This window comes from Rhineura floridana, chromosome 6 (assembly GCF_030035675.1).
Source record: "Rhineura floridana isolate rRhiFlo1 chromosome 6, rRhiFlo1.hap2, whole genome shotgun sequence".
Lineage (NCBI taxonomy): Eukaryota > Metazoa > Chordata > Lepidosauria > Squamata > Rhineuridae > Rhineura > Rhineura floridana.
Window position 1 is genome coordinate 117,537,033 of NC_084485.1, and position 26,925 is coordinate 117,563,957.

Here is a 26,925-nt window from a genome sequence, read left to right on the forward strand (position 1 = left end):
GGAGGAAATCCAAATCACATGACTTCTAAGAAAATGATGCAAACTGAATTCCCTGCCAAAGTGTTCGGTAATCTGTTTTTCTTTCACTCCCCCCCCCTCCATTGAAGGAGGACGACAAGAGAGAGAGGTAATAAGAAGTGAACTGTTTTGGGCAGGGAGATATGCTAAGCTAAAGAACTGTTGCTTTATTAAGTTGGCTTAATCATTTAGGATATGTTTGCAAATTGCACAGGAGCAAACGACTAAACTGGGTTCTGTTTCTTCCCCCTGCCCAGTGTTAGTCACCTACTTTGTAGAGGACTGGTTAGAAAAGACTGGTAACTATATGGATGGATCCTAACTGAGGCTGGCTCTGCAGTTTTGGGCTATTTCTTTTTATACATGGAGCTTTGTGTCACACAGAAAGGCATACTCACAAAGGGGAGATGCCACATCTATTATTAGTAATATATCTCTATAAACATATCCATAGGCCTGCTCTTACTGCTTCAGGAAACAGGCATGTGTTACTAAAAACAGATATAGCATGCATATGCATTTTACTGAGTACCAAAGAGGTCCAGACAGAGAGAAGAGAGAAGCTTGCCCCAGACATTAATGTGCTGCAAAGTGAGTTGCTCTCAGGCAGAACTAAGAAAGATCTAGCAGCATAGGAAAAAGAATAAAGTTGGGTAAATCTCAAAGTATTTTTTCTTGTTCATCAGGCATCCCCAGACTGTATTTTCAGAAATATATATTCTCTTTCTCTAATTCTGTGAATTTTGTTTGCAAGCGTTTTAACCAAATACTATGGCTGGAATCCAATTAGCTATTTAAGGTATACACAGTGGGATTTTTTTTTTGGCGGGTTTTTTCCCCCCTTTGAACAGTAGAAACTCCTCACTTTACACACACACATACACAATATCTTTTCACCATCTGCTTTTAAAAGACCTCCCAGTCTCAAAAGTGGTATGACAGGTGGCATTGGAGAATGAGGCAAAGTTCATGAACTGTACGCCCAAATCCTTGACAAAAGAACACATTGAGTCATTGTGAAATACCATCCATTATGATACGATAAAAATGAAGTGGCTCAATTCATTCCATATTGGAGTCAACATAACGTTACCAACATATCAGTACATGCATATTACAGGATATTTTAAGGGTTTGTAATCATACTTGTATCCTACCCTGCCTCCAAGCAGCACAGAGAAGTATAGAATGGGGTGTTTCTAATCTAATATTTTTGTAAGCTGTGATGCATGGGGGCGGGGCACAGTGGCAGGATGGCAGGCAAGCGAGGCAAAGGAGTGAGGGAAGCAAGGATGGGGGCGGGCAGGTGAATGCAGAGTGAGTGCGAGGGGTGGCAAGCGAGCATGTGGGGATGAGTGGGTGAGCAAGTGTGAGGGTGGGCAGGTGACCTAGTGCAGGCAAGCAGGCTTGGGGGAAGCAGCAGTGACAATGCAGAATGCCAATAAGTGATTAAGGTAAGGTGGCGCCTGGGCAGGCGGAAGGTCAATAACCTGCTTAAACAAGGTGGCAATGAGTGCCTGGGGAGTTGCCTGGGGGTGGGGGGCATTTTGGGAGTTAACTGGCTGTGTGTGTATGTGTGTTGTTTTGGAGTGCCTGGTGTGTGTGTGTGTGTGTGTGCATGTGTTTCAGGGTGCCTGGGAATCTCTCTCTGTGTATATATGTTTGTGAGTCACGCGCACAGAGTCTGTCTGTGTGTATGTGTGTGTGTGTGTGTTTGGGAGTCCCTGTGGTGGAGGGTTGACACACAAAATGCGCAGAGGCATAGCCTCTAGTTATTCATATTACCCTAAGCAGCAACTTTGTTAGACTAAGAAATGTTGACTTGCTCAAATCCTTCCACTAAATTTTATGGGGATTTGAACTCAGGTTTTGCACATCCATGGGTAATACTTGGGGTTGAATTCAACATAGCGCTAAGTCACTGGTTCTGTCAATGCAAGGGTTTTTCCCTGGCAATGGAATGTTCACCCTCTCCTCCCCCTGCGCACCCCCTAAACAACACTAACATATTGGCCTAGTTCAGGCAAACCTCTGCATGGGTGGAAACTACACCTTGTGGAAAAACGGGCTCCATCCTGTTCATCAGGCTTACCTGGGTCTTCTTCTGGGCTCTCAGTTGTCCAGGTGTGTGCATAAAGCTTGCATAGGGCAGGGGTAGCCAACATGGTGCCTTCCAGATGTTGCAGACGGAAACTTCTATAATCTCTGACGATTGGCCATACTGATTTCATATGATGGAAGTTGTAATCCAAAGCATCTAGAGGGGATGAGTGGGAAAGGACACTGTCACCCATATGACTGTCAGATTACTGTCATCTATTCAGCGTCATGAACATGAGAAGTCAGCAGTTATGAAGCTGGCTTAGATCAGTTCTAACTGAACTGTAATAGTCATTTGTGGATGCTGTAAACAAGTTATGATTGGTTAATGGAATGTAGAAAAGTGGAAATAGACTATCATGTAAGCCTCCATGCGTGGACCCTTAATTAGCTAATTTTCCTCGACAGGGACTATGCTGACTATCCCTCATAGGCCCTACATAAGTAAAATCCAACACACGCAGTAGGTTTGCGCCATTAAGCCATTAACCTCATCCACTATAGGATTGAGTCTGAGCCCACGTATGCTGGGTTTTATGGTGGATGTAGCCCACCTGTGCATATCTGATGGACCCACAGGTGAACAGACTGTCAAATATAATCTTGTTCTCTATTAAGAAAATTATCAGCTCTCAGTATCAGTTTCTTTTTGAAATAAACCTGTTCAGACATATGTCTATGTCTTTCTTTGACTTCTTTCTTTGGCTTCCTTCACAGATCATTCTATTGTTTAATTCCTTGTAAATTTACGTCACATGTTGATATTTTAAGGGTGAGTTTTCTATTTATGTCTTAGACATGTACACCAGTCCCATTAATATATCTACTGCTTTCATACACCCCATGCAAATAGTTGCCGACCACCCCCCATCTCCTTCATTCTACTCATTCTATCACATATAGATTACATTGTTCTAGTCTCAATATATTGAACCATACATTTTTTCATGCATAAAGGAGGTTGCCCTTTCTTTGTTACAATTAAAGCCATTCACTGTGCCCCCTTGCAAAGAAGCACATCTTATTGGGACACAGTAATTTGCTGACCCTAATTTGCAAATGCATAACATACAAAACCTCTTTGGGGGAATTTTAGAATCTACTGCAAAAAAGTAGTGTAGGGTGTTTTTTTGTTTTGTTTTTGAAATAACGTTTTTTAAAAAAACAAATACAGAGAATGTCCCCTTTTCTTTTTAATATATATTTATTTTCTGGCTTCCTGGCTTGCCCCCTTTGAGCTACGCCATGGGTCTGTAAATGAGAGCTGGCCAGTCATGCATGAAGAATAGAGGCTTAATTAATTGAACTTGAACTGTAAAATGGTGCACTTGATGTGGTTAAGGCACATTCCACACTTCCCCCCGTAAAGAATGTGACATTTTTGTGGAAGTGTTGAAGAATGGGGCTAAGAGCCATCAAATGGATGAGACTTCATTAAAAAGGTATAGCAGGGAACCCCATGCCCTACTTTCCCTACAGATTCCCACACACACGCACACACACACATTTACTTTATTAATCTTTCATACTGTATTGCTGGTTCAAATAATTATTTAATTTTTTCAAACAACTTATAAAAGTTGCATTTCTTTTGTTCATTTGCATACTTATAAAAAGTAGGTATATATGCTTAAAACATTAAGTCCATAGTTTGTGAAAGGCGGATTCGGAGATATTTGGAGGCAGCTGTCCCATGTCTGCTTTGAGCTGCTATAGTAACCATTTTTCATTTCTTCCGTATGTAAGTTCCTGGATTGTAATGATTTTCCCCCCAGCATTGAAAAATATTGTTGCAATATCGCAAATAATCCAAGAAAGTTGATCAAGTTTCAATGAAATAGTGACTTCACTGTTAGCTATGGCTTTATTCAACCATCTCATGAAATGGCTCCTATCGAGATTTGAAGCTTTAAGCAGAAAAAATATTTTAAAAATGGCTTCACATTTTAATTTAATAATATCTATTATAAAAAGAAATTAAAGGGCATTTTGGGACCTCTTTCATTTCCTCATAAAGCACACTTTGCTTTTAAATATACTCATGTTACGAGAGCGAAGTCAGCCTCTACAGTGACTCCTACTTTCTCATTGGTTACAAAACAACACCGGATCTTCAAATGTAGCCATATTAACTAATATATATATATATATATACACACACACACACACATTTTTTTTGCTGCCAGGTAGAGCTTTCTTTTCAAAGAAAGCTAAATATGAAGATGATTTTAAGGTGTGTGTGTGTGTTTAAAAAGCTATTGGCCTCTTCATTTTTAAAATTTTTACTTTGTACATTTTAATTTATTTTAGAGGTGCCAAGAGGATATGGCCAGATCACATGGTCCTGGAAAGTAGTATTCAAGGAAACAAGCGTTTTGTAAGTACATTTTGGTATGTATCTAGAAATATCAGAGCTTCTTACAAACAGTCATATTTGAAGGGGCTTGACATGTGTGCCATGTCCCCTTCTTTAGCCATGCTAATCTGTTTGGGTATTTCACTCTGATTTGTACTAACAGTCTAATCCTATGAATTACTGACCTAATATGTCCCTTCAAGCCGGCCTTGGAGACTGATCCCAGCTGTGATGTACTAGGGATTCGGCTTATCTGACAGTACAGTCAAGGTAGGGAGAAGGGCTCCTAAAGGAAGTCCATTAGAGTAACTTTGGATGAGTTGAACCCAAGGAACTGCATGCTGGTAGTGTGGTGTGGTTCTGCTCCACTTCAGATGCCTATATGTATGTGCAGATGTCTTTTCCTGCTGCAATACTATGTTGGGCTAATTGTATTCTATTGTATACTAATACTGTACAATGCTAGGCTCCTGCTGGGAGGAAGGGCAGGATATAAATCAAATAATAAACAAATACATACTAGTGTCCAGTGCAAAAGATACCCAGTTGCCTCTGCTGCTACTTATGTCTGGAATAGTCTCTATCACAGAACACCTAGAATGCCTTCAAATTCCTTCTGAAAGTTCTGTGTTTCAGTGGAATCCTTGATTAAATGCTGGCCTTCATCTCATTAAAAAATCATGAAAAATTTCCAGCATTTTAATGCAAATTTCTCCTAATAAACACATTTTTGTATGCAGTTTTGACTACATTAGTCAAAGATGGCTTTTGCCGGCCATTTCTTATCACTTATTGCATTTTGTATGTTAATTTTCACTCATATGCATTTTCATGCACACATTCCTCTGACATACGCATTTTTGTAAACATTGGTTGACGAACTGCATCACAAAATTCAAAGAAGTGTGAATTTTGAGGGATGGCTGTGGTTTATCATATTATTTCAGAAAGTGTGGAATTAATTCAGCTTGCAATATGAACTGAATCAAAATCCTTGCCCATCCCTAGTCTCTATAGACAAAGGTCGGGGTGGAGCTAAAGGACACAAGAAAGGCAGGCCTGTGGGACCAACCAGCATGATCCTCTTCCTCTTTACACGTAGAGTACACACAGAGTAAACATGAGAATGTTTGAAGAGGTTGCAAATAAAAGCCACTTTTTCTCTAACATCATATTCTCATATGACCAAAGCCCTCTTTGGGCATTAAAGAAAAATGCATGTGATCTTAAAGTGGACAGCGATATACACACAAGCTCCACCTCCAACAGCTTCTCCCACACACAGAGACACAGTGGGTCTGCTCCTAACCTTCATACATTCAGCAAAAAGAGAGATTCCAACCATATTCAACTGAATGAAGTCAGAATTAGAGATGTGAAGGCCTAGGGAAAAAACCCAGAATATTTCAGGGGGGAATCATTGCCCCCCCTTTCCCCTATTTTTGGGGGGGCAAGGAAAAATATCAGGAAAAAATGGGGGGGGATAGGCTTTTTTCCAGGCCTTCACATCTCTAGTCAGAATCCTCCCTGCAGCTGGAAATTCCTTATTCAGGTGAATGTGGTTAGAATCTCCCTGCAAACTTTTCTGCACTTAAGGAGAGGAGTAGGAGATGCCACATATGGGGACGCTGGGCCCTGCATGTCCACCCCTAGTCAGTCTGAGTGATTCTTTTGAAAGCCTGAAGAGGGCTCAGGAACCTGATAGAGACAGGACTGTGTAGTTACAAGCAAGTTTGATTCTCAAGTGGTGAGTTTGGTGGGTAAGAGGGCAGATGTAGGGAGCAATCCTAATCCCTGCTAGCCCAGCAGGGCTTATTTATTTTATTTTATTTTATTTCATTAAACTTATAGACCGCCCCATAGCCGAAGCTCTCTGGGCAGTTCACAAGACAAGAAACATCAAAAATACAATAAAAGTGTAGCAATATAAAAACACATTAAAAGTTTAAAATGTTAAAAATTAAAACAATATCAGCGCATACTAAACATGTTGAAAAGCCTGGGTGAAGAGAAGAGTTTTAACCTGGTGCCGGAAAGATAGTAACGATGGCGCCAAGCGTATCTCCTCTGGGAGATCGTTCCACAGTTCGGGGGCACCACAGAAAAAGCCCTTTTCTGCGTTGCCACCCTCCGAGCTTCCCTATGAGTAGGAACTCGGAGGAGGGTCTTTGATGATGAGCGTAGTGTACGGGCAGGTTCATAACGGGGGAGGCGTTCCAACAGGTATTGTGGTCCTGTGCCGTATAGGGCTTTATAGGTCAAGACCAGCACTTTGAACCAGGCCCGGAAACAGATAGGCAGCCAGTGCAGGCGGGCCAGAATCGGTGTTATATGGTCGAACCATCTGGTCCCCGTTAGCAGTCTGGCCGCTGCATTCTGCACAAGCTGCAATTTCCGAACCGTCTTCATAGGCAGCCCCACGTAGAGCACATTGCAGTAATCTAATTTCGAGGTTACCAGCGCATGAATTACTGAAGCGAGGTTCTCTCTGTCTAGATAGGGGCGTAGCTGGGCCACCAGCCGAAGTTGGTAAAAAGCACCCCGCGCCACCGAGGCTATCTGAGCCTCGAGTGACAGGGATGGATCTAAAAGAACTCCCAAGCTACGAACCTGTTCCTTCAAGGGGAGTGCAACCCCATCCAGAACAGGTCGAACATCCCCCATCCTGTCAGGAGAACCACCCACCAGCAGCATCTCAGTCTTGTCTGGATTAAGCCTCAGTTTGTTAGCTCTCATCCAGTCCATTGTCGCAGCCAGACATCGGTTCAGCACGTCAACAGACTCACCTGAAGAAGATGAAAAGGAGAAGTAGAGCTTATTGGCACATGGCCTCCAGGACAGAAGGTGGAAGCCAGGGAGATCACCGCAGAAACCTGGAGCTGGTTCAGCAGTTGGGCCCGAAGCTATCATGTGATGGCAGCTGGGCTGGCTCAGGATCCACTGTATCCTGAGCTGTTGGAGCCCTGGCCCCACCTACTCCAGAAAGCACCATTTCAGTGCTTTCTGGTGGGCTGCTGCCACCAGGGATCCCAGTGGTGGAACTTCCACCAGCCCACACATTCTGCAGATGGAAGGGAAGCTCTATGACACTGGAATCACGCTGGCATCATTCACAGGAACATAGGAAGCTGCCCGATACTGAATGGCACCTTTGGTCCATCTAGCTCAGAATTATCTGCACTGACTGTAAGCAGCTCTCCAGGGTTTCCGACGGGTTTCCCCCAGCCCCACCTGGGGATGCCAGGAACTGAATCTGGGATCTTCTGCATCCAAGGCAGATGCTCTACTACCGAGCTACGGCCCTTTCCAGAGGCAGCAGCTGTCAGGAGGCCTGCAGAGGCCAGCAGGATGGGGTGTAGGGTGCAAAGGGGGGGTTGGGTTGTTCTGCCAGCTACCAATGTTATGAAGCCTGTGAGTGCATGTCTTACTCCCATATACACCTTCATGAACAAATAAAATGGTGCAATTAAGGAAATATCAATGCAGCAAGGACAAAATATGTTCTCCACTTCGGACAGGGATCCCACCTACGTTGCGTGGAGACCTGTGGTGTGCACCTGTCTCTCAAGCACACACACAGGCAGTCTTTGCACACACACTACATGCAGTGATGAAAGGGCATTTTGTTACAATGGCATTGCAGCAGGAAACGAATTTGTTTGCATCATAAAAAAATATCTTGACTCTTCAGTCACTAATCAGAGGCACTGCAACCTGGTACCAATCAATGTCTATCATTTTTAAGTATCTGCAATGTGCAAGCCTAATCTATCACATCACTACTTGACAACAAGCGGGAGAACATGCAGGATCCAAGTAATGTATTGACTCATACTCTAAATCCATCTTGAAGTGACACCTAGACTCCATCAAAAGTAGCCTATCTTCTTGCCAACTGCTTGAATGGGTGAATTCTTACACACTGCAACAGACTGATGCGAGAGTCACCAAGCTAGTGAATCAGTACATATAGCACATAGACAGAAGGAAATGGATGGGAATCCAAGAACGATGACAAAGCAATCAATACTATGTAGTTTTGTACACTGCCCCAACTTCAACTCAAAAACTTTCAATTTCAATTACTGACCTTCTCTTTGAATGAGAGGAAGGAGAGCAAAAGGGTTCCCGTGTACTTCTGGGAAATGTCTGGGAAATTCAGGTAATCACAGGCATACCAACTGATATACCAGATAGGTAAGTGAGCATACAAAACTTAAATAGGGAGGGTGGTATTGTTGGTCAGATTTTTTTTCCCCTGAAAAGCCTCAAAAGATGCAAGTGGCTTGTTGGCATGTTTCATGAGAACAACTTACATTCAGTCTGCACTGGGTCATGCAAGTGAAAAGATAGTGAAAAAGTGTCACACGCTTAACTAAATTTATACAAAGCATCATCAGAACACACACTGAACTAAATGCAAACCTTTGACTAGGTAACTAGGACTCAAATTCATATATCAACTTTAAATATGAACATTCTCTAGTCTTTAATTCCAAAGAATTGTAGGATTAATGGTAACATCTAATGATAAGTAGCCCAATGCTGTGCGTACTAAAGCTGGATCCATAACAATGAAGCTAATTCAATCTAAATGACTTTAAAAAATATTATCATTTCATTTCTCAGTCCAGTTCTCGACACAGCAGCCAGAATTCTCACCCATTCAGTCGTCTTCCCTATCTCTCTTCGAACGAAAAAGCTGCAATCCAAGATACACTTACCTGGGAGTGAGTCCCACTGAACTCAGTGGAGCTTACTTCTGAGTAGACATGCATTGGATTACAGCCTCATACACAGAAGTGGCTTGCTGAGTGGTGTGGAGCTGCTCTGCTAGCTTCCCAGCAGTTGGTTACTGTGGCAGGTAGGAGGTCAGTGCAGTGCAGATGTACCAGCAGGAGCATCAGATTGATTTCCTAGGTGCTTTTGCACTGTAACAATATTCTAATTGCCTTGCTCCTCCCCATCCTGGTAAGCAACAGTGACCCAGCTGCCAGGAAGCTAGCATACCTGCCAGGAGTGTAGTCATCCAGGGTCTTAGGGCAGTCTTAGACCCCTTACTTTTTTGGGACCCAGGTCCCAGCAGGCTCACTATGTCTCCAGCATCCTATGAGCCAATAAGCATTAAAGGGGACTGTGTTAGCCACTGAGAAGAGTCATCTAACTTGCTTCTTTGCTGTTTCCTGCTGATTGGAGCCAATCCGAGTGAAAGGAGTTCCTATTAATTCCTACTTCAAGAAGCCAAGTTGTGGAGAATGAGAATTCTGTAATTGCAGAAGAAGGTACAGTGAATCCTGATGACAGCATCCCATCCACATCATCAAGTAGTTTGGTAGCAGCAGGAGATAAACATGTAGACAATGAATACAGTAACTCAAGCAATATCTCTGACAGTGAGAAAAGACAATCAAATTATGACAGTGAGGTTGAAGCAAAAAGCAGTATTCAAACCTGGCCAGATTATTCTATAATATTAAAAGGCTGTATAATCTTAGAAGGGAACATGGCTATGAGGGAGCGTGGCTATGATTATTTATTTATTTATTTATTTATTTTTAAAACTTATATACCGCCCAACTAGCAATAGCTCTCTGGGCGGTGAACATAGATACAATAAAATACAATATGGTACAAAAAAAAAACATCACAGTCTAAAATCAAATATCACAGTCTAAAACAGCAAAGGCTCAGAATCAAGTTTCAGACATTACAGTACATTAACAAAAATTAAAATTTAAAATCAAAATTAAAATGCCTGGGAATAAAGGAAGGTTTTAACCTGGCGCCGAAAGGATGACAGTGTCGGCGCCAGGCGGACCTCCTCAGGGAGACTATTCCACAGTTCGGGGGCCACCACTGAGAAGGCCCTTGATCTTGTCACCACCCTCCGGGCCTCCCTATGAATCGGAACCCGGAGGAGGGCCTTCGTAGCAGACCGTAGTGTACGAGCCGGTTCATAGCGGGAGAGGCGTTCCGACAGATATCGAGGTCCCGCGCCGTATAAGGCTTTATAGGTTAGTACCAACACTTTGAATTTGGCCCGGAAGCATATTGGGAGCCAGTGCAAGCGGGCCAAGACAGGTGTTATATGGTCAGACCGCTTCGTTCTTGTTAGCAGTCTGGCCGCCGCATTTTGCACCAGCTGTAGCTTCCGAACCGTCTTCAGAGGTAGCCCTACATAGAGCGCATTACAGTAATCCAAACGTGAGGTTACCAGAGCATGTACTACTGATGTAAGGTCCTCCCTACTCAGGTAGGGACGTAGCTGGGCTACCAATCGAAGTTGGTAGAACGCATTCCGTGCCACCGCGGCTACATGAGCCTCGAGTGACAGGGAAGAGTCTAGAACGACTCCCAGACTACGAACCTGTTCCTTCTGGGGGAGTGTAACCCCATCCAGGACAGGATATGTATCCACCACCTGATTGGAAAATCCATCCACCAACAGCATCTCAGTCTTATCAGGATTGAGTCTCAGTTTGTTAGTTCTCATCCAATCCATTGTCGCATCCAGGCAATGGTTTAGCACATCGACCGCCTCACCTGAAGAAGATGAAAAGGAGAAGTAGAGTTGCGTGTCATCAGCGTACTGGTGACAACGCACTCCAAAACTCCTGATGATCGCACCCAACGGCTTCATATAGATGTTGAAAAGCATGGGAGACAAGACCGAACCCTGCGGGACCCCACATTGGAGTACCCACAGCGTCGAGCAGTGTTCCCCAAGCACTATCTTCTGAAGACGGCCTGCCAAGTAGGAGCGGAACCACTGCCATGCAGTGACTCCAACTCCCAACTCCGCAAGCCTCTCCAGAAGGATACCATGGTCGATGGTATCAAAAGCCGCTGAGAGATCAAGTAGAATCAACAGAGTTACACTCCCTCTGTCTCTCTCCCGACATAGATCATCAAACAGGGCGACCAAGGCCGTCTCAGTGCCAAAACCAGGCCTGAAACCCGATTGAAATGGATCTAGATAATCGGTTTCATCCAATAGCGCCTGGAGCTGGTCAGCAACCACTCGTTCCAAGATCTTGCCCAAAAATGGAACATTTGCCACTGGTCTGTAGCTGCTGAAATTCTCTGGGTCCAGGGAAGACTTTTTCAGGAGTGGTCTCACTGCTGCCTCCTTATTATGAAGGGACCCTGTACTTCTGAATTGCCACTACATTACGGATTGTGGCTCGATCCTGCCTGATAAGCTGCTTCTGCTCGTATAAAAGAAGAATGTGGTTGATCATCATAATGTAACCCCCTACATCTGGTTGTTAGGTACCAAGACTGCAGGACCTGCGTGAGATTTAAAAAGAAACAACCGCAGATCTGGATGTTATCTGAATCCTTATGACACATCTAATTTTCTAGCAGCATAACATACATACTGAGATAGGGCGGAGAGAGCTGGAACCCAAACAATACATGTATCCTCTTGATATGAGATCATAAGCAACCACTCATCAATCTTTTGAGGCCACCTGACAAGAATGAATGGAACCATTCACATGTGGTTCTGAGAACGCTCACAAGGTGCTACGCATTTCATCAATAACCAGCCATAAATGACCAGTGGTTTCAGGCACAGGCTGTAGAAGCAGCAGAGAATTTTTTTCCCCCAGTTTCCTTATGCATATTGTTGACCAAGGCCAAAAGTACATTCTCACTATCAAGCCTAGGCTGAAAGCCATTCTGGCAGGGGGCCAAATGGTGTTTCTCTTTCTCTTTGTTTTAAAGAGAGAGAAAAAAGCTTACAATAACTTATGATTGATATAATCACATAAGGAGGAAAATCTTACAATAATTAAAATAGTGCACATAGGAAGACATTATCATTTCATTTCTCATTCCAGTTCTTGACATAGCAACCAGAATTCTTACCCCTTCAGTAGTTTTCCCTACCCCTCTTAGAAGGAAAAACAACAAGAGGTGATCATGAATACAGTGGTAAGAAATGAGAATATAAGCTGAAAGAGTTTAAATTGGGGCCATCATAGAGATGGATAAATCTGTTTCTCTAAGTTTCTCATTCCCCCCCCTATGAATTTCAGTGTGCTACATTTCAGCATCAGCTTGCAATTTAAAAGCAAAAACAAAAAACTAGAGTCCTCACAAGAATTTGTCAGCATTTTAGTGAACACTTCCCCTTTGCATGCAATGTGGGCTAATAAACATAATTTTGCAAGGCATTTCCCTTAATATAATGCATTTTGTGTGCTATTTTTATTAATATATGTATTTTTATGCACACTTTCCCATACTGTATGCATTTTTGTACGCATTTTTGGATCACAAAATTCAGAGAAGGGCAAACTGTCTCGGTTTGCACATGGTTTCAGAAAGTACAAATTAGGCAAGTTCACAATACACTATCCTTAGGCCATAACCCCACAAATTAAGACCATTATACTGCTCCACATAAGAAAGCTTTTAGCAAGTAGATTCTAGTCTTTCCTAGCTTTGTTTCCTATGGCAATATGAGCATGGATCCTTCTAACCTCTCTCTCTTTTTGTCTCCAACAGCAAGCAATACAAATAGCAACTCTCACTCTGTAATCAAAACAGCGGCCCCAAAGATGAAGGCATTTTTTTCAATGCCCAGCTTTCATCTATTTTTCCCAATCAAGGCCACTGATTTCATTGGGATAAACCTGAAGTTATTGTGGTTTGACAACTGAAGGCAGAATTTACTATCTGTATAGTTTTTCTACCTATGGATTCTAGTTATAAAAACCTATTATAGCACAACGCATATAATTTATGGAAATGCTTTAGCTTGCACTTTGTTAAAATAAAAATCAGAAATACTTTATCCTTGCTAAATGCAAGCCTTAATTTAAAGCAACATAATCATACTCAGAATGCATGTAATATAATAATGACCTCTATTAAAGATCATAAATAGCAATCAATTCTGTTGAAAATAATGATCAACTTAGATAATAAGTCTGATTGCATTCATAAGCCTGCTATATGCCTACGGTGTGTTATTTCTCAAAGCCTAGAATAGAAATAGGTTTATGAGAAGATTCTTGGCTACATATCAAAGGAAAGACAAAGCAAATCTGAAATTGCTTAATTAAGTCCAGAGGAAGTCTAAATTAGAGCAGCTTGCAGATTTTATCCAGCTCACTCACTTTAACCAATTCAGACCAACGAATATCCTTTCTGCACCCAATCTGATGTACTTATATGTACACATTTTATATGCTTTGTTCACAATCACATCTCATCCCAACCCAGGAAAGAAGAAAAGGATTCCTGCATTCCTGACATTTGAAGCTGAAGGCAACTTGCAGGCAAGAAGCGACACAAATACCCACCAGCACTAACCCTAGGGTCAGTTAAAGAGAATTGACAGCAGATTCATACCTTGCCTATTAGTTAATTTCAGCTGAATATCTTAGGTCTATATGGAATGTTGGTATCACTTCAAAATTTGCCCCACTGAGAACAAGCACAGGGTAACTGTGATCGCTTGTATAATCTCAGGTGTGGTACTCTTGGGCCAATCTCAGGTCAAGTGAAAGTATCCTAGTTTTAGGGAAATTCGTCAGCTAAAAATCTAGATCAGAAAAAAAAATCTGGCACACTGATGTTGTAGCACATGGGAGGGCTTGGGGGCTTTGAGTAGAGCTGGGAAAAGAGCAAGATTAGAAGACAATTGCTTCAGGTCTAAGTAATGCTTAATACTATCTTCCATTGAAAAGCAGGGCACGAATGAGTAACAGAGTATGTGCATGTTTTGGTCACAACTGAGAGGTGAAAAATTCTAGATAACCTAAACGACTGTGCCCTAGAGCAATTGGTTATAGAGCCAACCAGACAGGAGACAACCCTAGACTTTAATCTTAGTGACCAGGATCTGGTGCAAGATGTAACTGTTGTTGAACCAACTGGAAATAGTGACCACAGTGCTATCATGTTCAATCTATATGGAAGTAGACACTTGCCAAGAAAGTCCAACACAGTCACATTTGATTTCAAAAGAGGAAACTTCTAAAAAAAAAATTTGATTGGATTGGTAAAAAGGAAGTTGAAAGGGACAGTCAATAGAGTTAAATCTCTCCAGAACACTTGGGGGATTATTCAAAAATAACCAGAGAAACTCAGGTAGATTAAGGTCAACAACAACAATCTTAGAGTAAATCAGAAGCAGGTAACCAGCTATGGAGTCCATTGGACTGCTGGACAACAAGCAAGTTAAAGTTATGTAAAAGAAAGGAGATTGCAGAAATGATCAAATGGATACTTTGCATCATTGTTGCTTAAGATGTTGGGCAGATACCAATGCCTGGACTGATTTTTTCCAGTAAGAAAGAACTGAAGAACCGAGACAAATAGTGGTGATGAGAGATGAAGTTCTGAGTTAAACAATAACAAATCACTGGGTCAAGATTGTATCCACCCAGCTTAAAGAACTTGAATGTGAAACTGGCAATCTTCTAACAAAAATGTGTAACTTGTCCCTAAGATCAATGTCTGCACCTTACGATCTGAGACTGGCCAATATAATATCATTTTTTTTACAAAGGGGTCACCCAGAGGTCACCCAGTATATTACAGACTATTTAACTTAACATCTGCTATGGAAAAATTAGTGAAAAGTATTAGTAAAGTCAAAATTACCAAGCATATAGAATAAGAATCAGCATGTCAGGGCTGTGCTCCATGTTTGGCCAAACTCCGAGCTGAATTGGGACTCTTCAGAGGCATTTGGACCTCAGCAGAGTTGGGTTCAGACAGCCACAAATCGCTGTGGGTCAGGATGGATTACCCAGAGTAATCAGGGGGTGGGGTGTAGGGCAGGAAAAAGAGGCAGGCAGTGTGGGAAAACTTCAGGAAAAGGCCAAGACCTACCTCGGATCCCTAGCTGTGTCTTCTGGGAGAAGGTAGGCCTAGTTTCCTACCTGTCTGCCGCCGCCCCTGCCCCTAGCAGGATCGATCCCTTGACAATTCTGTATGGTAAAGGGGATGCTGTGCAAGTGGCCTTCCTAAAGAAATTTCCTAAAGGAATGATCAGCTGTTCAGGAGAGGGGTCGATTCTGCATGGTGCAGGTGATGCTCCAGAAATAGCTTTCCTTTAAACAATAGCTCTGCCTCAAACTTATTTGGGAGGAAACCAGGGGAGGGCTGGGGGGTGGTCCTGAGGTCACCCTATTAGCCTGATGACCCCCCCCCCAGACTGGAGCCATAGAGAGAGTAGGGGGAGCTGTGCACAGCCCTACAGCATGGCTTCTGCAAAGGCAACTCCTGTCTCACTAAATTGTAAGGGCACTTTGAGAGTGATAACAAGCATGTGTGGATAGGGATGATCTGATAGACATTGTGTACTTGGATTTTCACAAAGCTTCTAGCAAAATCCTTCACCATAGTCTCCTGAATCAACTTAGCAGTCATGGAATAAGAGAAGACCTACTATGAACTGGCAACTGGTTAAGGAACAGGAAATAGACAGTATGAGTAAATGGGCAGTTCTCCCAAAGGAAGGATGCAGCAAAGGAAGTCATCCAAGGATCTGTATTGTGACTGGTGCTTCTTAGCTTGTTCATAAATTATCTGGAGTTCATGAGCAATGAAGTGGTCAAGTTTGCTGATGACACCAAATTGTCTAGGGTAGCAAAAACAAAGAGGGATTGCAAAGAACTGCAACAGTATCATTCCAAACTGGGTGAATGGGCAATAAAATACCCTTTAACATCTATATGAAACCACTGGGAGAGGTCATCCGGAGATATGGAGTACAAGTCATTAATATGCTGATGACACACCCTACAATCTGATTGCAGGGAGGGAATGCTCATCCTAAACCAATGCCTGGAGGCTGTGAAGGGCTGGATGTGGGCTACAAATCTGAAACGTAATCCAGACAAGATGAAAGTATTGTTGGTCAAAGGGAAAGCTGCTCCAGGGACAGGACTGCAACCTGTTCTGGATGGGGTCACACTCCCTTTAAATGAGCAGGTCTGCACTTTGGGAGTACTCCTGGATCCTGCCCTGCTGCTTGAATATCAAGTGGCTGCATTAGCCAAGAGTGCTTTTGGCCACTTCAAACTAGTCTACCAGCAGTGCCCGGTCCTAGAAGTGGTTGACTTGGCCACAGTGACATAGTCATTGGTGACATTGGGGTTTGATTACGGTAACACACTCTACGTGGGACTACCTTAGAAAACAGTTTGGAAATTGCCGTTGTTTAAAATGCAGCAGCCAGAATGTTAACTAGATTGCAGCATGGGGATTATATCACCCCTGTGCTTTATTGACTCCACTGGCTCCCAATTTGTTTCTGGTCCCAATTCAAAGTGCTGGTTTTGACCTTTAAAGCCCTAAATGACCTTGGACCAATGCACCAGAGAGAACGCTTTTGCCCATATATACCTGCCCATGATTGAAGATCAGTTGCCTCTGGTCTCTTCTGCGTGCCTGGAATGAAAGATGTTAGACTGACAGGCACGCAGGAGAGAGCCTTTTCAGCTGTGGCCCCCAAGCTTTGGAATACCCTACCCCAAGAAGCCTGCTCTGCTCCCTCCTTGATGGTGTTCCAGAGACTCCTGAAGACTATCTTGCTCTGGAGATCCTTTGGGAAGGACTGAAGGTATAGCCTGAAACTGAAACTGTAGAGTAGAAGGGCGGGCTAGCGATATTTTAAATAGATAAATAATAATAAAAATGGCAAATGCAGTTCAATGTAGAAGTGTGAATGAGATCTTGGGTTTGTGGTGGATAGCTTAATGGAAAAGTTAGACCGGTGTGGCAGCTGTGAAAAAGGCAAATTTCAAGTTAGAGTACCTCAGGAAAGGGATCAAAATAAAGCAATCAGTATCATAGAGCCTTTAAACAAATCTATGGCATGATTACACTTGGAATACTATGTACCGTTCTAGTTGTTGCATGTTAAAAAATATAATGTACAACTGGAAAAGGTACAGGAGGCGGCAACCAAAATGATCAGAGGTTTGGACAACTCACCTATGAGACAAACTTGCAACCTTTGGGGGGGTGGCAGTCGGTAGCGTAGAACAAAAGTAAGTGAGGAGGAGGAATGATAGAAGCATATACAATTATGTATGGTGTAAGAAAGTGAATAGAGAGAACACAGGATCATCCAATGATGCTCAATTTCAAGACAGACAAAAGGAAATATATTTCTTCACACAGGTAGCCTCGTGGCACGGAGTGCCTTCTACCAACTTCGGGTGGTGGCACAACTATGTCCCTATCTGGACAGGGATAACCTGGCTTCAGTTGTCCATGCTCTGGTAACCTCCAAATTAGATTACTGCAATGCACTCTACGTGGGGTTGCCTTTGAAGATGGTTCGGAAACTGTAGCTTGTGCAAAATGCAGCGGCCAGATTGGAAACAGGGAACAGACGGTCCGAACATATAAAACCGATTCTGGCCCGCTTGCATTGGCTGCCTGTATGTTTCCGAGATCAGTTCTGTTGTTTTCATCCTGAGGGGCAGATAGGCTGAGAGATGGTGATTAGCCCATGGTCATCCAGTACACATTTCCATTTTGAAAAATTAATTAAAACAATTTACATGCAAAGTTTATTAAGTAGATCCAGAAAATACATTTAAAGCACATCCAACTCGCATTTAAAGTGCATGACTTCCCCTAAAGAATCCTGGGAAGTGTTGTTTTCCCCTAACAGTTATAGCTCTCACCACCCTTAACAAACTACAGTTCCCATTATTCTGTGGTGGGATTCATGTGCTTCAAATGTGTGTTGAATGTGCTTTAAAAGCATGGTGTGGATCTGCCCTAGGTATGATGTGCATTCATTAGTGAATTGAAAAGAGCAATTGTAAAAGATACTTTTTTAAAACAGGGATAGGGTTGTAGGTTAGGGGTAGGGCATATGCTTTGCATGCAAAGGTCCAAAATTCAATTTCTGGAAAAGACTATTGCCTGGAATCATGGAGAGCCAATGTTAGTCCATGTCACCAGTACTGGGCTAGATGGTACCAAATTGCTTAAGTCAGTATAAGGCAGATTCTTTTGTGCCTTAAAGTGTAAAGAGACCCAAGGGCCACAGTGACTCCAAAATTTATTTATTTTATTTACAACATTTAGATACCGCCTTATTGTAAAAAAAAAAATCTCAAAGCAGGTTACAGGAGGAATTAAACCAATAAAATTATTGGCACAAACAGTTAAAGACAAGTATTTATTTGTTTATTTTATTTTTTATTTATTTATTTGATTTATATCCCACCCTTCCTCCCAGCAGGAGCCCAGGTCGGCATTTAAAAACCAACATAATAAAACCAACAATGAGTTAAAAACAGATAAACATAATAGCTTCTACATGCCTGGATAGGCTTGCCTAAGCAAAAATTATTTTAGCAGGTACTGAAAAGAGTACAATAAAGATATGTCCCTAATGTCAATAGGCAGGGAGTTCCAAAGTGTAGGTGCTGCCACACTAAAGAACTTATTTCTTACAAGAGCAGAACAAGTAGTATGTGGAACCCATAACATGGAAAGCACACCTTGAACTTGGCATGGTAGCAAATCAGCAACCAGTGCAGATTTCATAGCAGAAGTATTATGTGCTGATAAGGTCTCACTCATGTCAGCAATCGTGCTGCAGCATTCTACATTAACTGCAGCCCCCGGGTCAGGTTGTGCTGCATGGGGGTTTCTGTGACCTTGGCTGACTGGCTGTCAGGATTTTTTTAGTTTTGGTTTTTGGTTATGAATCCTGACTGGTTGTGGGATGCTGAATTTTCTGCCTTACTAATAGGAATCTTGTTGTGGTTGGTATGGTATTACATTTAGGAAAGTGTTACTGCCTTTTGTGTTGTTTTTTTCCTATTTGCATTTCACTTATCTTTAACCTCACTCCCTTACATCCATAGAAGCCACAACAGTGGTTCCATGTGCTCAGCTCAACCCCCTAAACCCATTGCACCTTGTTGGTTGCATGATGGTTTGTTTCTTGCCCAGTAGTGGTAAAAGAGAATTCACATACTGGGCAGCGTGGCTGCAACTGTTGTTCCCAAGCTGCTGCATGTGAAGGTAGACCAAACCATGTGTGTTTTCTCACTGTCAATTATTACTCACTGGAATTGGGTTGGCTGTCAAAGTGAGTTTATAGCAGCCCACAGGGTAGACAGAAAAGGACAGAGTGTCTTCTTACTCACTCATTTCTCAGACCTCTTTCTGAAGTGAACGGTCAAATCTGTAAAGACGTTTGGAGCAGCCATGTTAAAAGGTAGGGGCAGGGCATTCCAGGCAGGGGGTTGCCAACTGTGCTTGGGGGTGCTCCTGGATCCATCTTTGTTGCTAGAGGTCCAGGTGACCTCTGTGGCTAGGAATGCCTTTTACCAGCTTCAGCTGATAAGACAGCTGCGGCCATTTCTGGACTGGGATAGCCTGACCACTGTTGTCTACGCACTGGTAACCTCTAGGCTGGATTACTGTAATGCGCTCTATGTGGGGCTGCCCTTGAGGTTGGTCCGGAAGCTGTAGCTAGTGCAAAATGCAGCGGCAAGACTGCCCACTGGGGCAGGGTATTGCCAACAAGTCACCCTACTGCTGAAAGAACTGCACTGACTGCCCATTTGCTACCGGCCCAGGTTCAAGGTTCTAGTTTTGGTGTACAAAGCCCTCTACAGCTCGGGACCAGGATACCTGAAAGACCGTCTTACCCCTTATATACCCAGTCGAACACTGCGCTCTGCTGGTGAGGGCCTTCTGCAGATACCATCTTATCAGGAGGTTCGTTCTGTACAATATAGGAAATGGACCTTTAGTGTGGCGGCACCTACCCTGTGGAATTCCCTCCCCTTGAATATTAGGCAGGCACCATCTCTGCTATCTTTTTGGCGTCTTTTGACAACTTGGCCGGTGACAACTTGAGACAGCTCCATGGTCATCATGGAGGCCATGAAGTTCCGAGCTGGAACACTATCATTCTGGGCCCCTCCAATACCACAGCTGAGACGACCTCCACCAACTCAGTCAGAGAAGCTGCTGGGCAGCAGGGTGGATGGTACACCCGCAGCAACCCTAGTTTACTGTCTTCTTGGCCCGACACCAGCTGCAGGCCCTCGCAGCCAGCTCCAAGACAGAGTGGTTTCCTGGTGACAGAGATGGAAGTTCTGTAGATCACAGCAACTCCTGTCCCACATCCCTGCAGCCTGTGCTGGTGTTGCACCAAGTATCCATGATCAACTCCTCCCAGCTCACCCACCCAGGTCTTGATAATGCACACCAAATCGGCACCTTCATCCATGATCAAATCATGGATGAGTGTGGTCTTATTGTGTACCAATCTGGCATTAAACAACAACACACACAGGCCAGTGGGCACAGCAGATAAGCAACGAGGAACTTGTCCATGAGAGGAGTGGAAGCAAGGAACAAGGAGTAGATAGCCTTGCCCTCATCTTCTATGGTAGTTCACCACTTCCCCATGGCTATACCTCCCTCTGTCCATGATCATTGAAATTGGGGTGACATCACCCATGTTTCTTCCTTACTTAGTCTCCTCCTAAACACCTGATATGGACGCAAGAGCCCACCAACTAAACCTACTTGAACCAATTATCCCAGTAGGTCTCTGAGAGAATTAGGAACAGTCAGACCCACTCAATATCTTTCAAACAGGGCACATCTACTCCCCTTCCCATCTCACATCAAGGGAGGGCCAGCCTTCAGCCAATTACAGACTCTCACTCTGAAGGCATCTCACGACTTTCTCCTATCATTCAGTTCACTGCACAGGCTCTCACCCTGTGCCGGAACTACAAATGCACCATACACCCTATGGCATATAATTCAACAAGCCATCAATGCCATGGAAAGAGGAGCTAAAAAAACAGGTCTCCTGATTTGAATGTATTTAAATAATTATTTGTAGTGGGTTTTATGTTCTTAGCAATGTGTTACTCAACTTCTTTTTTAGCATCCCTTATTCTTGCATTTCTTTTGCCAGAGTTTGTGTTCCTTTGGACTTCTGTTTTTTGAAGGAAGACTTCTCACCTCTGATAGCTTCTTTGAGTCTGCTCGTTAACCACGTTGGGCATCCTCTTTGACTTGGTGGTACCTTTCCTGATCTGCAATATACATTCCAGTTGAGCCTCTAATATTGTGTTTTGAAACCACTCCCAAGCATTTTGGAGCGATTAGACCCCCTGGACTTTGTTTTTCAACTTTCTTTACCAATTCCCTCATTTTTGTTAAGTTTCCTCTTTTGAAGTAAAATGTGATTTTTTTTGGCCATTGGCCATTTAACACTATGGTCACTGTTTCCGATTGGTTCAACAACACTTACACCAGGTCCTGGGTGCCATTTAAGATTAAGTCCAAGGTCGCCATCCCTCTGGGTGGTTCGATGACCAACTGTTCTAGGGAAGGTTGATTAGGTTATCAATGGCTCCTAGTGGTGATGGCTTAATTCTACCTCCAGGATCAGAGACAGCATGCCTCTGAATACCAGTCACTGAGGAACAACAACAGTGGGAGAGGACTATCGTACTTGTGTCCTGCTGTTGGACTTCCAATAGGCATCAAGTCAGCCACTGTGGAAAACAGGGAACAGGATTCTTTAGATCTTGATTATGACTCTGAACCATATATTTGATTACAGAATTGTATCTGATTTGTCTTGTAACTAGTGTATTTGTTGTGTTGCCATATTGGAAAGAAAAGGGACATATAACCAATTAGAAAATTGTTTGATAGCAGCGGGGGAGTTATATAAGGGTCTTGCTTATACTGGGTTGTAACCAACACCGCATGTGCAGAGTTACACTCATGCAACACGACTTTCCCCTTCCTCTCCCTGTATGCCCTCAAATTGTGCTCCAGAGGGTCCTCTAACCTTCTAGAGCAGATTTTGAGGGTGTTGGGGGAGGGCTGCTTGTGAGAGGAAGGGAAAGTTTCCTTCGCATGTGGACATCTGCTGCGCTAGCAGAACAGCAGTGTTGGATATGACCCTATGTTCTGCATATCTCACTCCCTCTATTCACACTGTGCAGGGTGTGAGTGCCAATCCTTAGGGAGCCAATAAGCACCACTTATGCAAAAGAGGGAGGTATCAGCATGCTTGGGGAAACCCCAGTTTTGCAGAAGTACAATGATAAAAGAAAACAAACCAACAGGGGGGGAAACACACAAAAGACTGACGAGATTCAGTAGCCATGGAAAGCCGCGTGTCTGTTGCAGAGGGGAAAAAATGGAAATCCGGTGTGTATGTGTAGGGGGGATAATAGAGTATGCTGGAATAGGGCATGGGTGCCTGACTGAATTCTTCAGCAGGACCATTTCACACTGCAATGTATTGCTGCAGATCTCACTTCTTTTAATACTAATCTTCATTCTCTATCTTTTGGCTTCCTACCTGTGAAATATCCTTCCTTCTGACATATTCACTGTCTTATCTTTAAACATCACCTAAAGCCCCCTCTTTTAAAAATTGCTATCTCAAAATCTTTGGTCTCCAGATTTTTCTTTCCATTTTCTCCCTCTTGCTCTCTTCTTTATTGACACCCTATTTAAAAATTGAACCGGTGCCCAAACTTTATCCCTTTTTAAAATTTATACAATACTTTGTTTATAAGTGGTGTAGAAATTCTATTATTGCTATCACATGAAATTCCAGGAAAGTTTCAGAATATGTAACAAATCTCTAAAGTACTCAAATTTTAAATGTTAATTTAGCTGAACTTGTAATAATATTATAAACATTCCATTTAACAATTTCTCAATGCTAAAAAAAATGCTATTTTCATATCATATACACACGGCAGCCTCTTTTTAGAATTCAGTGTAATACGTACCTTGTAAAGCACAAGTTTATCTTAGCCTCATATTGCCATGTGCAATATAGTTTTATTGATTCAGGCTCAACATAAAGTACTACTGTGTGCTTCAGTTTCATTGATTTCACATTTAAAGTCCCGTTAAAATAAATTTGGCAATTTTATTTTCTCAAAAATAGGGTGAGATGTCTTATAAGCAATATACATGTTTGGTATCTGAGGAAATTTCTGTACTCAGTGGTTTCTGTAAGTGAAAGTCATATCCCATAATGTTTCCATCTAAATGAGGCTGTAAGGTCTCACTACACTAGTATATCCAGACCAACACACACTGCCAATCATCTAAAGATGGATTCAGCCAACACTTTTCTTTCCTTTTTTTAAATGTTCACATACTTCACAGAGTGTAGAAAATATTCTCATGTCAGCATATTTCCTTTCTCCTTCCTTTCTATGTATTTACTTCCTCATACTCATATCAAAGTGCTTATAGATCCTCTCCTTCCAATGGGAACGCAGAGCGGCTAACAATATGGCCCAGCAATTTTAAAAATGTTGTATAGGAGGAACATGCCAGTGTTCTCTCTCTCTCTCCTCTCTCTCTCTCTCTCTCTCTCTCTCTCACACACACACACACACACACACACACACACACTCACTCACTCACTCACTCACCACCCCCACCTGTGGGACCAGCACCAGACTTCTGGAGGCTCTTGGCACAGTGCCACCAATAGGCCCCCATTGTCCAACACATACCCACCAATGCAGCTGTGCAGTAATTCCCCCCCCAGCTGTCATCATGATAGGCTGGATGGAAGGTCAGTTTGGCTCCCATTCAAAAGTAGCACCCCCACCCACCATCTGCTAAAATGGTCATTGGGGGTCCAGCAAGGAGGATGATGAGTCATGGTACAGCTGGATCAGGCTGGTGATTTCTACTGCTAAAATGGCTGTCCACAGGCCCAGTGGGGAGAAAAAGTAGTGGCAGACCCCTCTGAGCCCCTGGAGCCCTTGACCAGTGCCCAACCTGGCTGACTGCTTGTGCTGGGTCTGCATCTCAGTGCTCCATCTCCCCCTCCCTACTGATTTTGAGAAAGAATACAATCTTTTGGTTTTACGAAGTAGGACATTCATGTGAGTAACGACTGAACAGCACAATTGAAGAGGGAAAGCGAGTACAAAGGGACTGCGGGGACATGCCTTTAGTCCCCCAGACACACTAAACACTGTCTTATCCTTGTGGGAATCCCAGGATCTCTTGTGGGAACTGACTCTCTGTGCATTTTTGCCACTATGAAAGAAGCCCCTCATGGCCACAAACAGAATGGTTCTTTTCATTCGAAGACAACTGGGATCCAGTGGAGTCTAGCTGTTAGGCAGAATTTTTTGCTGATCTCTTCTTATCCCTGCATACTCTGTGTCACCTCTCATGCTACTCTGGACAGTATCCCAACCCTCTTTTAGGCGCAAGGGGCCTGTAGAGGGAAGGAGAAATTGGCAAAAATGGGGAAAAAAACCCTTTCCACTGGTGACATCCCCTTAGTGGAACTCAACTTTACAGAACACTCACTCCAGCAAAGCCTTAGCCAGGAGCTAAGCCATAGTCTATTATCTGGTTACTGTCCCTGCTACTCATTTTCAGAATGTATATTTTAGGTCTTTGTGTGGAGGCAGAATAACAAGGCAATTTGAGGTGATGCCCTCTCCCAAGTCAATGCACAACGTCAATAAATATCCCCCAGATCAGCCCCCCCCCAGCTACAGAGTGCTCTGTTCTATTTTTCTGCACATTTTTGTGCGGAATGGCTGAATATTCTCGTACATCTCTTTGTTAGGGCCATGGGCTTTGTAAAAAGTGAGTCTGCCCAAAATGTTGCCTGCAGAGCACTAAAGAAGTCAGGGGGGGTATTTTTTGTTTTGTTAAGCATGGTAGTGGATGCCTTTTTTAAAAAAAAAAGTTTAAAGCTTCATTTAAGTTTTTTTTTTAAAAAAAAATTTCTATGTTCTGTTTTAATAAAAAGCAAAACCAAACCCAGAGCTCTACAGAATTTCACAGATAACATTTTAGACTGCATCAGTTTGTAAGGCCCATGGCCTATTTGAGGACACAAACAAGGCCTCTAAGGTCTTTCAGAGAGAGGGCACCAGAAATTAAGGCTATGATGAAGCTGAAAAAAATGTTTAAATGTACAAGCAAGAATACACATCACTTAGCCCCCTTTTAATTGTTTTAAATTTAAGGTATGAACGAGCAAGAGACAAAATCCTGCTTCCCCTTCATAAGGGTTTATAGAAGAAACCGAATCCCTTCTACCTCACCCACAAAAAGACCCTGTACCTTATTTGTCTGCAATTTAGCATGCTTAATCCACTCAGGGGGGGGAATCCTGTGCCTGTAAATTTCACCCACTTTGGCCAATAGAGAAAAAGTTACAGCCATGTTTAGATTCCCCATTATGGTGAGTGGAGAACATTCAGTGGCTCAGGAGATGAATTACAGATCAAAACAGAGAGTGCAAAGAGCAACTCAGAGTGGAATTAAAAAAAAATACATATACACAGATACAAGGTGAAGGGGGGTGCACACCCCTAGTATATTTTCATGGGAATAATTTTAAAGCAATCCTACAGTAGTAGCTATTATGGCAGAAGAGACCCTTAGAATTGATTTACATTTGAAATCAGAGATTATATTCAGTGCTCATGTCATTCCAAGAGAAGAGAGGAAATATCAATAGTCTTGTTTACTGCTTCAGATGAGAGTTTGTTTTTAGAATGATGTTAGAATTCTTGATGAGTGGAGGCAAGATTGGCAATGAGACTCCGCTTCCTTAAAGATATAACTGAGCACACCACAGTAGGTCCATTTCTTAAGGCATCTATTAATGTCAATATGAGTTTTACGGGATTACCCACAGGATGGTCTTGGAAAATAAGATGTCAACATCTCAGTGAATCTAACCTGAGGCACATCTTTTTAAGTGCATACTGTAAACATTAAATACATTTGTCGACTGTCTGGTAGATGCTGCTGCTTATTGTTTAAGAAATATTTCAACATAAAGGCTAAAAACTGAAAATGTTGGCATCTGCCAAAAAGAATTTTAAAATTTTGACAGAAACTGTGACCTAATTAAACAGTACAACCTGACAAAGGTTGCCACTGTCTGTTAATGACCTCCTGGGGGCAGTTAAGCATACCCAAGCAAAACAAAACAGACTGAGAAGGTCAACAGCCTTTTAAAAATAAGGCTCTCACCATTTCAGTGGCTCTTTTAACTTTGAACACTCCCCCTTTCTTTTACAGTGCATGTGAAGTGATGCAAAATGGACAGACACACGCGATTAATGAAGCAATAGTACAACATCATTCAGGACTTTGGTAAACCTTAAAGCACCAAGCCAATTCCTTCCTTGCCAAAAGAAGGAGAAGCTACTACTGCCAGCACAAAGATTTCGTGTCACCTATCACCCATGTTTGAAAGATACTAAAATGGTATAATGGGGGGAAATGGTATTCTGGTACTTAGTTCTAGTGTTTTGGTCTTCCTTGCTCTTCAGGACAGAGTGGGATGCATAACAAATCTGTTTTAAATAGATAAATATTTATTCTTTAACAATGTAGTAGAAGTTGTCATTTTCTGCATGCAGAGAGCTCTGCTGCCTTCAACATCTTCC

At 42.7% G+C, this 26,925-nt stretch overlaps 1 protein-coding gene and 1 long non-coding RNA gene across 9 annotated transcripts in view; one reads left to right on the forward strand and one right to left on the reverse strand.

Moving 5' to 3' along the window:
• The window catches only part of LOC133387866 (uncharacterized), a 448,159-nt gene that overhangs the window by 413,615 nt on the left and 7,619 nt on the right, over positions 1-26,925 (reverse strand). For all 8 annotated transcript variants that reach the window (XM_061633579.1, XM_061633574.1, XM_061633575.1 and 5 more), the window contains one exon: positions 2,111-2,275. In XM_061633579.1, coding sequence (XP_061489563.1) covers positions 2,111-2,275 — 165 coding nt within the window. The remainder of the gene's footprint in view (positions 1-2,110; positions 2,276-26,925) is intronic.
• Positions 57-26,803, forward strand: LOC133387867 (uncharacterized). Its single transcript, XR_009763589.1, has 5 exons — positions 57-127; positions 2,836-2,890; positions 4,429-4,509; positions 13,712-13,807; positions 26,555-26,803. It is a non-coding gene; the product is annotated as an uncharacterized LOC133387867 (long non-coding RNA).